At 46.2% G+C, this 14864-nt stretch overlaps 1 protein-coding gene across 1 annotated transcript in view; it reads right to left on the reverse strand.

The window, feature by feature from the left end:
* APBB3 (amyloid beta precursor protein binding family B member 3) overlaps window positions 1-14864 on the reverse strand; it is a 168085-nt gene that overhangs the window by 60758 nt on the left and 92463 nt on the right. The window contains exon 7 of the mRNA XM_075344434.1: window positions 3746-3860. Within this exon, the coding sequence (XP_075200549.1) occupies window positions 3746-3860 (115 nt within the window). The remainder of the gene's footprint in view (window positions 1-3745; window positions 3861-14864) is intronic.

Consider the following 14864-nt stretch of genomic DNA (forward strand, 5'->3'; position numbering starts at 1 on the left):
CTGTGTGATACTGTCTGCACAGCTGTGTATCTAATCCTATCGTGTGATACTGTCTGCACGGCTGAGTATCTAATCCTATCCTGTGTGATACTGTCTGCTGAGGCGTGTATCTAATCATATCCTGTGTGATACTGTCTGCACGGCTGTGTATCTAATCCTATCCTGTGTGATACTGTCTGCACGGCTGTGTATCTAATCCTATCCTGTGTGATACTGTCTGCACGGCTGTGTATCTAATCCTATCCTGTGTGATACTGTCTGCATGGCTGTGTATCTAATCCTATCCTGTGTGATACTGTCTGCACGACTGTGTATCTAATTTTATCCTGTGTGATACTGTCTGCACAACTGTGTATCTAATCCTATCCTGTGTGATACTGTCTGCACGACTGTGTATCTAATCCTATCCTGTGTGATACTGTCTGCACGGCTGTGTATCTAATCCTATCCTGTGTGATACTGTATGCACGGCTGTGTATCTAATCCTATCCTGTGTGATATTGTCTGCAGGGCTGTGTATCTAATCCTATCCTGTGTGATACTGTCTGCACAACTGTGTATCTAATCCTATCCTGTGTGATATTGTCTGCACGGCTGTGTATCTAATCCTCTCCTGTGTGATACTGTATGCACGGCTGTGTATCTAATCCTATCCTGTGTGATACTGTATGCACGGCTGTGTATCTAATCCTATCCTGTGTGATACTGTCTGCAGGGCTGTGTATCTAATCCTATCCTGTGTGATACTGTCTGCACGGCTGTGTATCTAATCCTATCCTGTGTGATACTGTCTGCACGGCTGTGTATCTAATCCTATCCTGTGTGATACTGTATGCACGGCTGTGTATCTAATCCTATCCTGTGTGATACTGTCTGCTGAGCTGTGTATCTAATCCTGTCCTGGCTGATACTGTCTGCTGAGCCGTGTATCTAATCCTATCCTGTGTGATACTGTCTGCACAGCTGTGTATCTAATCCTATCGTGTGATACTGTCTGCACGGCTGAGTATCTAATCCTATCCTGTGTGATACTGTCTGCTGAGGCGTGTATCTAATCCTATCGTGTGTGATACTGTCTGCTGAGCTGTGTATCAAATCCTGTCCTGGGTGATACTGTCTGCTGAGCTGTGTATCTAATCCTGTCCTGGGTGATACTGTCTGCTGAGCTGTGTATCTAATCCTCTCCTGTGTGATACTGTCTGCACAGCTCTGTATCTAATCCTATCGTGTGATACTGTCTGCACGGCTGTGTCTAATCCTATCCTGTGTGATACTGTCTGCTGAGTCGTGTATCTAATCCTATCCTGTGTGATACTGTCTGCTGAGCTGTGTATCTAATCCCGTCCTGGGTGATACTCCTGCTGTCCTTGGTGACACTTCAGACATTTCTGGTCACCAACAAAATGGTCCTGCACTGTGTCCCTACATGTCATTCTCTGTTATCTATTGTAAACACTTAGATTAGGAGGGGGGAGGCGTGCCATCACACACAGGAGAGCAGACTCTGCCCACTTTACTGCAGCTGTAATCTGAGTTTTTTCTACAGTGGGATTTCTGTAGGATTTCAGAAGCTGCTCCCCCTAGTGTTTAACAGTGGAAACAGTGGAAAATATCAAACTTTTTAATTTTTTTTTTATATTTTGCTCAATTAAAAAAAAAATAGTATTTAAACAAAACATTAAAATATTATTACTTTACATTTTTTCAGTTATTGATTTTTTTTTTTCTGACGATACATTCCCTTTAAAAAATAAAGAAAATGAAAAATAGACCTATTTGGTATATATGTGAGTCTGATCTACAACAAAAAATCAAACAGAAAAGCAAATAAAGCATTGTATCCAAAAAAAAGTTCACAAAAACAACAAGACCTCACACAGCTCCATCATCTTAAAAATTAAAACAATACAGGTCTCGGAACATGGCGAAAAACAAAACATATTTTTAGAAAATTATTTACTTTTCACCATTTAAATAAGAAAAAAGCTATACATGTTTAGTTTTGCTGTGATTGTACTGACCTGGAAAGTCATATTTCAAGGTCATTTTTACAACACAATAAACGCAGTAAAAAAAAAAAAAAAAGGAATTGCAAAATTTTTTTTTTGCAATCTTGCTGAATTTTTTTTTACCATTTTCCAGTACATTGAATGGTATAATGGATGATGTTATTAAAAAGTACAAAACAACAAGCCCTCATATAGCTATATTGATGGAAAAATCAAAAAGTTATGGCTCTTGGAAGAAGGGGTGGAAAAAACAAAAGCGCAAAAATGGAAAATCAACATGTTGGGAAAGGGCAACATGGATCTGTAAGGGGTACTTTGCACGTTGCGACATCGTCGGGGTCAAATCGAAAGTGACGCACATCCGGCGCCGGTAACGACGTCGCAACGTGTAAAGCCTAGATGCGCCGATAAACGATCGCAAAAGCGCCGTAAATCGGTGATCTGTGTAGCATCGGTCATTTTCATAATGTCGCACCAATAGGAGATACAATGTTGTTCCTCGTTCCTGCGGCAGCACACATCGCTGTGTGTGAAGCCGCAGGAGCGAGGAACATCTCCTTACCTGCCTTCACTGCCAATGCGGAAGGAAGGAGGTGGGCGGGATGTTTACGTCCCGCTCATCTCCGCCCCTCCGCTTCTATAGGCCACCTGCCGTGTGCTGTCGCTGTGACGCCGCACGACCCGCCCCCTTAGGAAGGAGGCGGGTCGCCGGCCAGAGCAACGTCGCAGGGCAGGTAAGTGCGCGTGAAGCTGCCGTAGCGATAATATTCGCTACGGCAGCTATCACAAGATATCGCATCTGCGACGGAGGCGGGTACTATCGCGCTCAGCATCGCTAGCATCGGCTAGCATTGTCGCAGCATGCAAAGTACCCCTAAGAGTTAATGCACACAATGTCTTTTTCAGGCAGATTCCACGAACTGAAAGCTTTAACAGACTAGACAGTCAAAAGAATAAACATAGCCTTCCCATGTAAGAATGACTTGCTGTACATATATGTTCAGTCTGTTGAGCATCTGTTAACCTCTTCAAGTTTCCAAAGATGCAAAGTGGTTAACAGAAGTGATCTTCGGGTGTTTATTGTTAAGGAGACGCTTTGTACTGTATAATACAAGTCAATTTGAAAGATCAAATGACGCCCAGGAAGAGGCTAGGGCAACTTTTTGAGGGTATTGCCAGTGATTTTGCTTAAAAAAAACACAGACATTTCTTCATTTATGAATGGCGTTTAAAAAATATCTCGAAAACATCTGTAAAAAGACGCCTCAAAATGATAGAAAAATGGAAAAAAAAGGCCTGCTTTCAAATACATTGAAAAAGACAACCAATGCTAAAAAAAAAAGAAGATGCTTAGAGAAAAAAACACCATCGTTTGCTGAAGCATCTTCAAAAACTCGGTAAATTCACCTGTCTGAAAAAGAAACCATGTGCACAAGCCCTGAGACCAGATGAGGATGGCGTACTTTGAAAATCCATGTCAGATTGGCTATATCTCGATACTAAGATGAGCATTTTATGAATCAAACTACAACTAGACTAAAAAAAATAACTTGAATGTCAGTCAAGAAAACTTTCAAACAGGATCATGCAGCCATTCTGACATAGATGATCACAGTAAGTTCACCAGCCTCATTGGGTCGAATAGATCTGTTTAATAATATGTGTTGTTTGTATTGTGAAATCTGTTGAAAGACCCCTTTAGTGCTTTCTAAAAAATAATAAGAATTCCTGTTTACCTTGGAGCACATGTCATGGAGGGCGCTGGCAATGGCCTTGGCTGGGACATCACAGCGGAACACATGGCACTTCAGCATGCAGGTATCTTTGTCATTAGCCACAAATGCAAAGTCCCTAAAAGAAGACACACATAATAATATTATAAGAGCAGGACATGTGAGCAGCCTGTGTGGCTTAAACGTGCTACCATGGTCTCCGGACTTGTCTCCCATTGAGCACATCTGGGACATCATTGGTAGACAATTGCAAAGGGAACTGCCGAGAGCAGATCTTGATGATTTGCCCAATTCCATTCAGAGCAGCAGAACACTCCTCAGACAACTATTAATAACCTCAATGACAACGGTCAAGGGAGTGTGTATTTCTGCATGTGGCACTCATAGTCCTATACGGCCTTAACTATGTGCGGCCTGTGCAGTTGCACCGGCCGCTAGACTACAGTGGGCGACGTCCGGATGAAATCACTGAGCTCAGGAGTTCATGTCATCTACACTGGTAGAGCCACTGAACTCCCCGAGGTACAGACCTATGGACTATAATGGGTTTGTGTCCTTAGAAGAAGGTCCTATGTTTTATTAGGGAAACATGCACCCACCATGATCAGGAATAGCAGTGTTTTGGATGCAGTGTGGTTTCCCTGTGTCCAAAAATCTGCGTTGCACAGTAGAAGCACAGTGGATGGGATTTAGAGAAATCTGCCCACTATACTTTTTCCGCAGTGTAACCTGACATGCGGCACAGCTTCCGAGCAACAGCATGTCAATTTCTGCTTGCAGAGATGAGAGTGTTCTCAGCAGGGAGATCACAGCAAATGTTGTGATCCTGGGCACAGAACGCTGTGTTCTTTCGTGGCGAACACTCACGTCTCTGCAAGCTTAAAGATACCCTGTGTCCAGGATGCAGCATGTGCAGATCGTACACAAGTACCCTTAAAGAAGCTACCCTAACTCATTTCATTTTTTATTCATTAGTCTTGCTATTATGTGCCACTAAATGCATCCATATTCTTATTATAGTAATATAAATCTTTTATCATGCAGATGGCACCACTTGGTGTCTCCAAGCTGTAGCTCTGATGTTTACATCCATCACTTCCCCTCCCCAGGCTTACTGTGCTCTATTACTACAAATTCTATCATGCATTGCAGTAGTCTGTGAGCCAGCACTTAGCTCGCCCCCTCCATTCTCCATCATGGGCTGCTGAAGATATTGGAAGATACCAAGTGCCAGAGCAGCCCAGAATAGGCAAATTACAGATGACCAGTACAGCCCTGCTATTGTGTTTGTTATGCAAATTGTCTTGCTTTTCAGCTGTCCAGGTCAGTGATAGGATTACCTAACCATTTGCTTTTGAAATTCAGATCGCAGAACTTCACTATCAAAGGTGTTGACCCCTGTTATTACTGCTGAATGAAATTATCAGCTCAGTTTGCATGTGGCAAACTAATTTTGTCTTCAGGATGCATGCTCACGCAGCTGTCCTTCATCCAAATCGACATCCAACATCAGGCGCCCAGTGACAACTTCCTTTCATTTGGTCTGATTTCTAATCCGGAAAAGGCAGTATGGGACATAACAGAGGAGAAAGAAGAATCTAACTGCATTCCAGCACTACGTGATCCAGGGGCGGACACTGAGAGCAAAGGACCCCTGTGCAAGAATTGTGTATGCCCCCCCCTCCCCGAGGTAAAAAGTCATGTCTGGGACACGCAGAGCCGCTTGTCCCGGAGAGTCTGTAGCGCAGGAACATTACTGAAAAGAGGACACCAGAGAGAGCAGCGGTAGGTGAATATATTATCACACTACATTACATGCACATACACACATTTAGTGAATACAAAATTTAATGAGAGCCTTGTTTAACAATGGTTGTTATCAGAAAACAGATCTACATCTCCACACTGTTCACCCACACTCCCTACTTCTCCATACTATCCCTACTATGCTCCCACTTATCCACACTGCTCCCTCTATGCTCCCACTTATCTATACCAATCCCCCTATGCTCCCACTTCTCCATACAATTTCCCCTATACTCCCACTTCTCCATACTGTCCCCCCTATGTTCCAACTTATCCATACTGTCCCCCTATGCTCCCATTTCTCCAAACTGTTCCCCCTATGCTCCCACTTATCCACACTGTCCCCCCTACGCTCCTACTTATCTACACTGACCCCCCTATGCTCCTACTTATCCATACTGCTCCCCCAATGCTCCCACTTATCCATACTGATCCCCCTATGCTCCCACTTATCCATACTGATCCCCCTATGCTCCCACTTATCCATTACTGTCCCCTATGGTCCCACTAATACATACTGTTTCGCCAATGCTCCCACTTATTCATACTGTGCCCTCAAGTTATTACCTCTTCATACTGTTCCCCCTTCTTCATACTGTTTCTTCACTTCTTAATACTGTGCCCCCCATTTTCCATGTGGTCCATTCAGCCCACGCTGCTCTCTCTCACACTGTCCCTCAGTGTGTACTCACAGTCTCTGCAGTCTGACGCTGAGTCATTGCCACTTCCGCGGCACAGCATGATGCATTAAGCAGTTATGGCCATTAAATGTCACTGCTATGCACCGCACACTGATAGCAGTTCCAGTCACATAGCAGTGACGTTTGATGGCCGCCGGCCCATCAGTGGCCGCTCGCAAACATGCACGACCTTTGATAGGCAGGTGGCCATTAAACGTCCCTGATATGTGCTGCAGGCTTAAAATAACGTCAGTGCTCGGTGCATAGCTGTGACCTTTGATGGTCCATAGGCCATAGCCTTTTTTTAAAATTTCTTATACCCATGTTGGTTACTGATGTGGTTTTCTCATTTCAGTGTTGATGTACGAGTCACAGCTGGCAGTTAATTCCTATGTTTGGTAACGGGACCGAGGACAGACGGTTCCTCCGGGAGTCTGGTGGGGTACATCGCTTTGGAGTTTTGATGGTTCATAAACGTTCATGAGAAAGAAAAGATATATATAGAAAGTTAATAAAGCAGTGGCCCACCCCGTCCATCAAAGAGAACTGATTGTTTGTGCAGTTATTTTGCGGCGCGTAAGCAAGGGAGGCGTGTATTTCTCTAGGTACAGGGAGTAGAGTAGGGTCCTACTAAGAGTCTACCTCATTGTGGTGGCAGTCAAAAACTCATTTGGCCAAAACACAAGATGATGGCTATGTATGTGATACTGTATGGTATTCAATGGGAACTGTTAATGTGTGATTGGTGAGGACGTGGTGCAGAAGTGGAGTTTTTCCAAGATTGGGTGTTAGGACTGTGGAAAGTTTGAGGGGTGGAGCCTGGGAGGAGTCTAAAGGGGGTCCAAAAATGTTGCCATTATAGGGCCCTGAAATTCCTGGTGGCAGCCCTTTGTACAGACATTAACACTATTGCACTAGACTACTAGTCTCCAGAGTTTGGCCTATCAACATTCACTACCCTAGTTAATTGTGGCAACATACACTAATTTTATATATATATATATATATATATATATATATATATATATATATATATATATATATATAGCACATAGGGAAGCCAGGGATATATATATATATGTGTATGCATTTACAGCAATATTTATTTCCACTCTTCAATTGCCCAATTTTTGAAGAACAGCTCCTAGATCCCTGGCTTCCCTATTTGCTAATTGGGTATAGAGGGAAGACGGCTCATGAATACAATATGATGCTTGGATGTGAGTTATACATGTAGAAAGCCAAATGAGACTTGTATAGGGAGGGCTGGCTGCCCTTGCTCAAAGCTTGTCTCAGCATGTGTCACGAATGAGCTCATAGCAGCTGCCCTTGGGTACAACTAGTTTTGTTGTTTATGTCGTTTCCACTGATGAGTCATAAGATAACCCAACCAAAAAAATAAAAAAAGAACTTTCCATGGATTTAGAAGCTTTGGCAGCAGCACAGACTAAAAGGATAAATGCCTTGTTCCATAATGGTCACACAGGGAGCTAGATGTTCTTACGTGAGGTGAGAAATCCAAATTTACTATTACATATTTGTATTGTAGTGCAGGGTGGTAGTCAAGGGTGAGGGATTTACTCCGGATGCCCTGGCATGCTACATGACAAAACAATCACTGATCTCGGGGAGACCAGCCAGAGAAAACACTGCAAGCAGCCAACAAAGGCGCTCACGACAGTGAAATCCTAGGTGCATTGCCCCCTGGGAAATATGCAAATCAAAAAGATCCGTGGAGCCTCTGTTAGGAGTCTTGACACAGAAACCAGCCAGATATCCCTCCGGGAAAGACCCAGCCAAGAAGTGTCTCTTTTTAGGAAACCACCATAACCACCATATGAAGTGGCCTTTTTAGTCAATATCCAACTCTTTGACAAGTTTAAAGATATGACAAGGGAATTACCAAGGCCAGGTATCCATGGATGGTAATTCCCTTGTCATATCTTTAAACTTGTCAAAGAGTTGGATATTGACTAAAAGGGCCACTTCATATGGTGGTTATGGTGGTTTCCTAAAAAGAGACACTTCTTGGCTGGGTCCTTCCCGGAGGGATATCTGGCTGGTTTCTGTGTTGAGACTCCTAACAGAGGCTCCACAGACCTTTTTGATTTGCATATTTCCCAGGGGGCAATGCACCTAGGATTTCACTGTCTTGAGCGCCCTCGCTGGCTGCTGGCAGTGTCTTCTCTGGCTGGTCTCCCCGAGATCAGTGATTGTTTTGTCTTGTTGGTCTACTAGGCATTGCTCCCACCTGGCCAGATTCCTACTCCACGCTGATGAGGGGCAATACCCCGAAACAGTTGTCTGTGGATGGATACCTGGCCTTGGTAATTCCCTTGTCATATCTTTAAACTTGTCAAAGAGTTGGATATTGACTAAAAGGGCCACTTCATATGGTGGTTATGGTGGTTTCCTAAAAAGAGACACTTCTTGGCTGGGTCCTTCCCGGAGGGATATCTGGCTGGTTTCTGTGTTGAGACTCCTAACAGAGGCTCCACGGACCTTTTTGACTGGCATGCTACATGAAAGATGTTGCCCTGGCTGGGTGTGTAGACTTTCACCCTTGCAGGCCGCATGGTGCTGTTAACCTGGGCTGGCCATGACCAGATGTTAACCACTTCACGGAAGGAAACCACCACTTCATGAAAAACACAAACTCTTTACTGAAGAGAAGGCTGATGGCAACTATATACACACGATAGCAGGCACATTTCTTTTCGTACGTTTCATTTGAATTACACAGTAACTCCAGACATATTCCTTCAGTATGTTCCATCTCTGCAGTTCTACTCTTTCACATAGGGATGAACAAATCACCACCACCCAGCTCAACTTGAATATCACAGTCCTCTACAGCAGGGGTGGGCAATTTACTTTCCCAAGGAGCCACTTGAAAAACTGTGACTGCAGTGGAGGGCCTAACCAATTGGCTGAACTTAAAGGGGTGGTCTGAAACCAAAGGTGAATTTCATACTAAATGTCTATATAACTCGACAATCTAATCACTTTTCTAATGTACTTCAATAAAAAGTTTCCTAATGTTCCCTCTCTATTCTGACTCTATTTTCTGATGACGTTTTGTTTGAGAATCAACAATGCATGCTGCAAAACTCAAATGGGATGTTATCAAGGAGGCCAGAGCTGTGGTCATTGCTGAAGCCTCTTCCCCTCCCTGAAACAAAGTGTCATCAGTGACATCTGTTACAGGGACTGGGGTCGTCTCTGCTCTACTGAGCATGTGCTGATTGTAAATTCTGATGCATGCTCACTCAGTATGAGCTCTGCTTTATATTCATTTGAATGCACAGTGACAGTGCACTCCCTTGACTGTTCTAAAGAGAAGTGATAAGCCAGCAAGAGAGCGCACTGTCAATGCAATTTGTAAGGAGACAACGCAGTGAGCAGGGAGAGCAGGGACTAGCCCAGCCCTTGAAACATATGTCACTGATTGTGCTTCATTTCTGGGACAGAAAAGCAGCTGCGGCAGTGAGCACAACTCCGGGCCCTGATGATGTCTCATGTGAGTATCCCAGCATGCACTGGGGATTCTCAAACAAAATGTCATTAGAAGTTAAACAAACAAAAAAAACAACAAGTAGACTGGAAGTTAGATTAGAGAGGGAACAGTAGGTAAGTTTTAATTGAAGTACATTAGAAAGTGATTAGATTGTTCAATTAAATAGACATTTAGTATGAAATTCACCCGTTTGAGGCCAAGTCCCTCCACTCCAATATGTCGTATGTGGAACAAGACCACGGGGATATGGCGCACTCCCTGTGGGCTCTGGGACCCTTTCTCTCCTTTTGGTCCCAGGGTGAGCCTCTTCAGCTCAAGTCCCCTTGGACCTGTCTCCTGCACGTCCTAACCCATTCTCCTCCAGACTTGTTCTCCTTAAGGCCCCGTTTCACGCGTCGATTTATCGTGCGATCGCATGTACGACGTGACACACCCAGATCGTATTTACAATTTGCCGGTATCGCTCATAGGTCGTTTATTTGCTGTCACATGTTACGATCTCAAAATCGACGCATCAGCAATCAACGATATATTGTTGGACCCAGGCGATTGTTTGAATGTTGTTCGTCGTTGGCAGAGTGTCAAACGGAGCATTATGTCAGCTGCATCCCCAAAAGCGAACAATTTTTTAAAAATGAACGACGTGTCAATGATCCACGATTTTCATCCTATTAGCGATCGTTCAGAGTCGCTCGTAGGTGTCACACACAACGACGTCGCGAACGATGCCAGATGTGTGCGTCACGGAATCCGTGACCCCAACGACATATCGCACTATAAATCGACCCGTGTAACGGGGCCTTTAGTTTCACTTTCTGTCCTACACACTAGGTGTCCACCCACTAGCTAACCCCACCTCCAAGCTGGCTTGTACAGAAACCCCTGTGCCTGTGTGTGTGTGTGTGTGCTTGTGTGCAACGAGTTATGGCCTCCTCCTTAACTGGGAATTAAATACCATACCTCTGCCTGAGGTGCAGTACCTCTGTGGCAACTGGATCCTCAGAGGTGCCACATTCTCCCGCTGAGAAATCAAAGTTTTTACCATGAGGTTTATCAGGTTTTCTCATTTGCAAAACAGTCTGATGGAGGTTTATTAAGTTTCTCCTAGCGGTCAGTGAAAAACGATCAACAAATGAATGACTTGGATCAAAAAAGAACCGTTTCCTATCCGTTTATTTATGTTTTGCGGACCCTTGGTTAACAAAAAAATACGGACATGTGAACAGCCTAATCAATTGCAATGGGTACGTGTTCAGTAAAACACAGAAAGGAAAAGAGCGGAGCGCGCCACTAATACTGGAGAAAAATCAATTGGGTGCACACTGGTGCGGAATAAGGAATCAATTGCAACAAGGAGAGAAAAGATTCCGCACAATGAGTCAGGAGCACACCAGTAATATATTGTATAGAAGAAAACCTTTATTTATTGCACAAGAAAAACATCTTAAAATTTATTTAAAAACATGCATAAGAACAAAAACACCCATTGGTTACCCGCCCTGATGAAGCCGCTGCTGCGGCGACACGCGTCGGCCACCCCTTTCTGAGCATTACCTCTGACCGCCCCCATGTTCCATTTGATTTGACTGACTGACTCTGTAGTTATGTTGTGCCTTACTATGTTACTTTTATACATTTCTAATATGAGCCTTGTTAGAGATGGGCGCAGTTTGACTGCAGCCAATCAGAGATGCCGGGACTGGCGGTAGGCGTGGGAAGCAGTGAATATGTATGAGGGTAATGAGCGGCCCTGGAAGTAGCTTTACAGCCACACATTAGACTTGGTAAGTAAAATGCTCCTGCTTTATTCCCTATTTTCTCTCTTATGCCTTTTTCTTTTATTATCAGGATGGCCGAACCCCAGATATTTACACGGACTTCCCTGAGAATTCCGTGTTTTTTAAGCCAGTTTTGATGAAGAGTGGTCAAGAAACATGCACTAAATACATTAAGAGATGTGCGCCTCCTCATGAATTCAGCACATCTTATAGACAGGCATATACCACTGCAAGAAACGTACTTGACTGGAGTACATTTTCATCAAAAGCCATTTTTGTGCCATAAATGATGATGAACTGGTTGGCCAAGCTCAGCCATGATCTTCCTACCTACATCCCTCCTACTTTTCAAAAAGTGTGCGGACTGGGTCGGGAGCATCACAGCAAGAATTAAACAAAGATTTTGTGCCATTTCAAACAATTTTCTGCCCAACTTCTGTTGAAAACTGTTTGATCGAACAGAGCCAACATGTTTGGTCACTTACCAATTTTTATATAATGTAATTAAACAAGGCACTCCTGAACTTGAAAGTGATGCAAGTTTATTAAATGTGCATGAAAAAAATGTTTTCGGTCCACAACGGACCTTCTTCAGTTGCACATTAGTGGAGTGGACTGGAGGCATAGGATGGCGTGAGGCGCGGTATCCACCGCTGCATGGGGCGGCCCCGTGTGCCTCACGCCATCCTATGCCTCCAGTCCACTCCACTAATGTGCAACTGAAGAAGGTCCGTTGTGGACCAAAAATGTTTTTTTCATGCACATTTGATAAACTTGCATCACTTTCAAGTTCGGGAGTGCCTTGTTTAATTACATTGTACGGCTTTGGAACCTGAAGAGCACCCCTATCTCTCTTGATATCCCTACAAGGAACTGCCATTTCTTCTTTCTACTTACCAATTTTTAGACTCAAGAATAGAGATGAGCAGACCCGAACTTTAAAGTTTTGGGTTTGTACAGAACACAGACTTTAGAAAAAAATCAGCATTCAAGTTCGGAGTTTGGGTGCTTTATGTATACTGGCCACTTGATCGAACATCTCTGTGTTCAGGCACGCGCGGTGCTCAGCCCAGTATGAGACGCTTGCAGGGTTTGAATGGCTCTTACTGGGAGTAACTGTGACGCCCTGGGCAAGCCAGGGGTCATAGGTCATAACACCACCACACCCTACACCCCAGATAGGTACACCAAAGCTACACAAAAATCCTTGTTGCCTTTCTCCAGGGGCTGATGTCCACACCAGGGGGTGGGCCAGGCGGTTGGCTCCACCCACCGAGGAGTTCACAGCCCTGGAGGCAGGAAAAAACAGGGAGAAGAGTCAAGCTAGGGAAGTGAAGGAGTGAACAGATAAGTTTAGGGAGAGTGAGAAGTAGAAGTGAAGTGGAAAAGGAGCAAGAGAGAGGAGTAAAGGTGGAAGAGAAAGTGACAGTTAGAAAGCCTGAAGTTGGTCCGGGTGTGTGCCCCGGACTGAGAACAGCAAGGTCAGCAGACGGCGGTGACTGTCTGCAGGAGAGGCTGCTTGGAGGTTGCCGAAAGGACCGTGGACGGGTGGTGGCCCGGCGGTACCGGAGCGGTATACAAAGAGCAGTCAGCACCATTGGCAGGGGCCTTTCGGATCCCGGCAAGGCTAGGAGTCGCCGTGAATTTGCCAAATCCGTCAGTGAAGGGGACCTCTGGGTCTCCCAACAACCAAGTCCCGATTGAAGGCAACAGTCCAACCGTTAGAGAGAGACACCGCCACCGCCAGGGCACCAGTTTCTCAGGGACAGCGCCTGCGGGCAAAGTAGGGCTCCTCCGGCCCATATCTAAGTCGGGGAGCGGGTTACCGGTGGGAACCCATCGCTACCATCATCATCTCAGGTGCAGGAAAAGGGACCGTCACCGTCAACTACTGGGGAAAAGCAACTGCAGCCGTCTGTGGGAACCGTCTTTCCAGCCGTGTGTTTTACCGAGAACTGTGTCACCGTCTCAGGCTGAGTGAGTACCACAGTGCCGTGAGGCACAGCGCTGCCCCCGCGTCCCTGCACCCCACCAAGCCCTGCACCGGCCCCGCCATCCCTCATCACCCACCTCATCACTGGGCCCCGGGACAACTACCCCCTACCCACGGAGGGGAGAACCAACAACTTTGCTGCTCCCTGTCACCGCTCCCGGGATCCCCATACAGAGCAGCGGTGGTGTCAACACAATCACCACAACCGTGGGTGGCGTCACGGACAATAAACTATCCCATCAACCAAACCCCTTTCACTCACGGGTGAGGAGCGCCGCTCGAGTTCCCGGGATCCGGCCCATCGCTCGAGCCACTGAGCAGCAGCAGGCCGCAGCAGCAGCGGCAGCCGGACCCGAGCAGTGGGAGAGCGCTGTGTCCCCTCCTCCGCCCGCGACAACTTGGCGTCACGAACAGGATCTTACCGCTCTGCCGTCTGGTAGAGGTGCGCCTTGTTACCGCCGGAGGTGTCCGGCCGAAAAATTTCGGAAGTCGCCATCTTTGGCGCGAAAAGTTCCCGCTCGATCGTCTTCTCGAGTAGCGGAGGCGCGAAGGCCAAAACCCCGCCCCGATAGAGGAGGGGCCGGAAAGAGGCTAAGGGGGACGGAAACAAGATGTCTGCGCCCGACGGAGCCGCTGGAGGAGCAGTGGTCGCAGCCGCAGTGGCACCCGTGGATGGGAATGGGCCTGCCCAGGTCCCGGCCGTGTTGGCAGGAGGTGCCGCGGTCCCCGCTCTCGCTCAGGTGATGCCGTTCTCCTTGCCCTATGTGCCTGGAGCTACCTGGCTACCGCAGCATGACGGGAAACCTGATGCTTTACAGGTCTTCCGGAAAAAGCTTAATCCGCTTCTGGAATTGTACCCCCTGACTGATAAGCAACGTGCAGCGGTAGTGCTGGGCCAGCTAACCGGCGCGGCTGAGCAGGAGGCGGAGACCTGGGCAGAGGGGGACCGGTTCTCTGTAGCCACCATCTTTGAGAAGCTACAGACTGCCTTTGAGACCCGTACCGAAGCTGAGCTGAGGATGCAGTTTTACCAGTGCCGGCAACAGTCTGTGGATAGCATTCGGGACTATGCTTTACGTCTGCAAACCGCCCTCCGCACACTAAAGCGGGTGGACACTATCAATGAGGCAGACAGCAACAAGATGTTAGTAGAGCAATTTGTGCAGGGGATGAGGTCCCCTGAGGATCGCAAACAACTCCGGCTGTGGGCCCTGGAACACCCTGATGTGAACTTTGCTGTGTTAAAGGAACGGGCCATTAAAGCGCTGCAACCCCCAGCTTCAGAAATCTTGGAGCCAGCCCCGTGGCCCATTGAGACGGCCCCTGTCGTGGTGGCCCCTGCCCTACC

Source organism: Anomaloglossus baeobatrachus, chromosome 4, assembly GCF_048569485.1.
Source record: "Anomaloglossus baeobatrachus isolate aAnoBae1 chromosome 4, aAnoBae1.hap1, whole genome shotgun sequence".
NCBI classification, from domain to species: Eukaryota; Metazoa; Chordata; class Amphibia; order Anura; family Aromobatidae; genus Anomaloglossus; species Anomaloglossus baeobatrachus.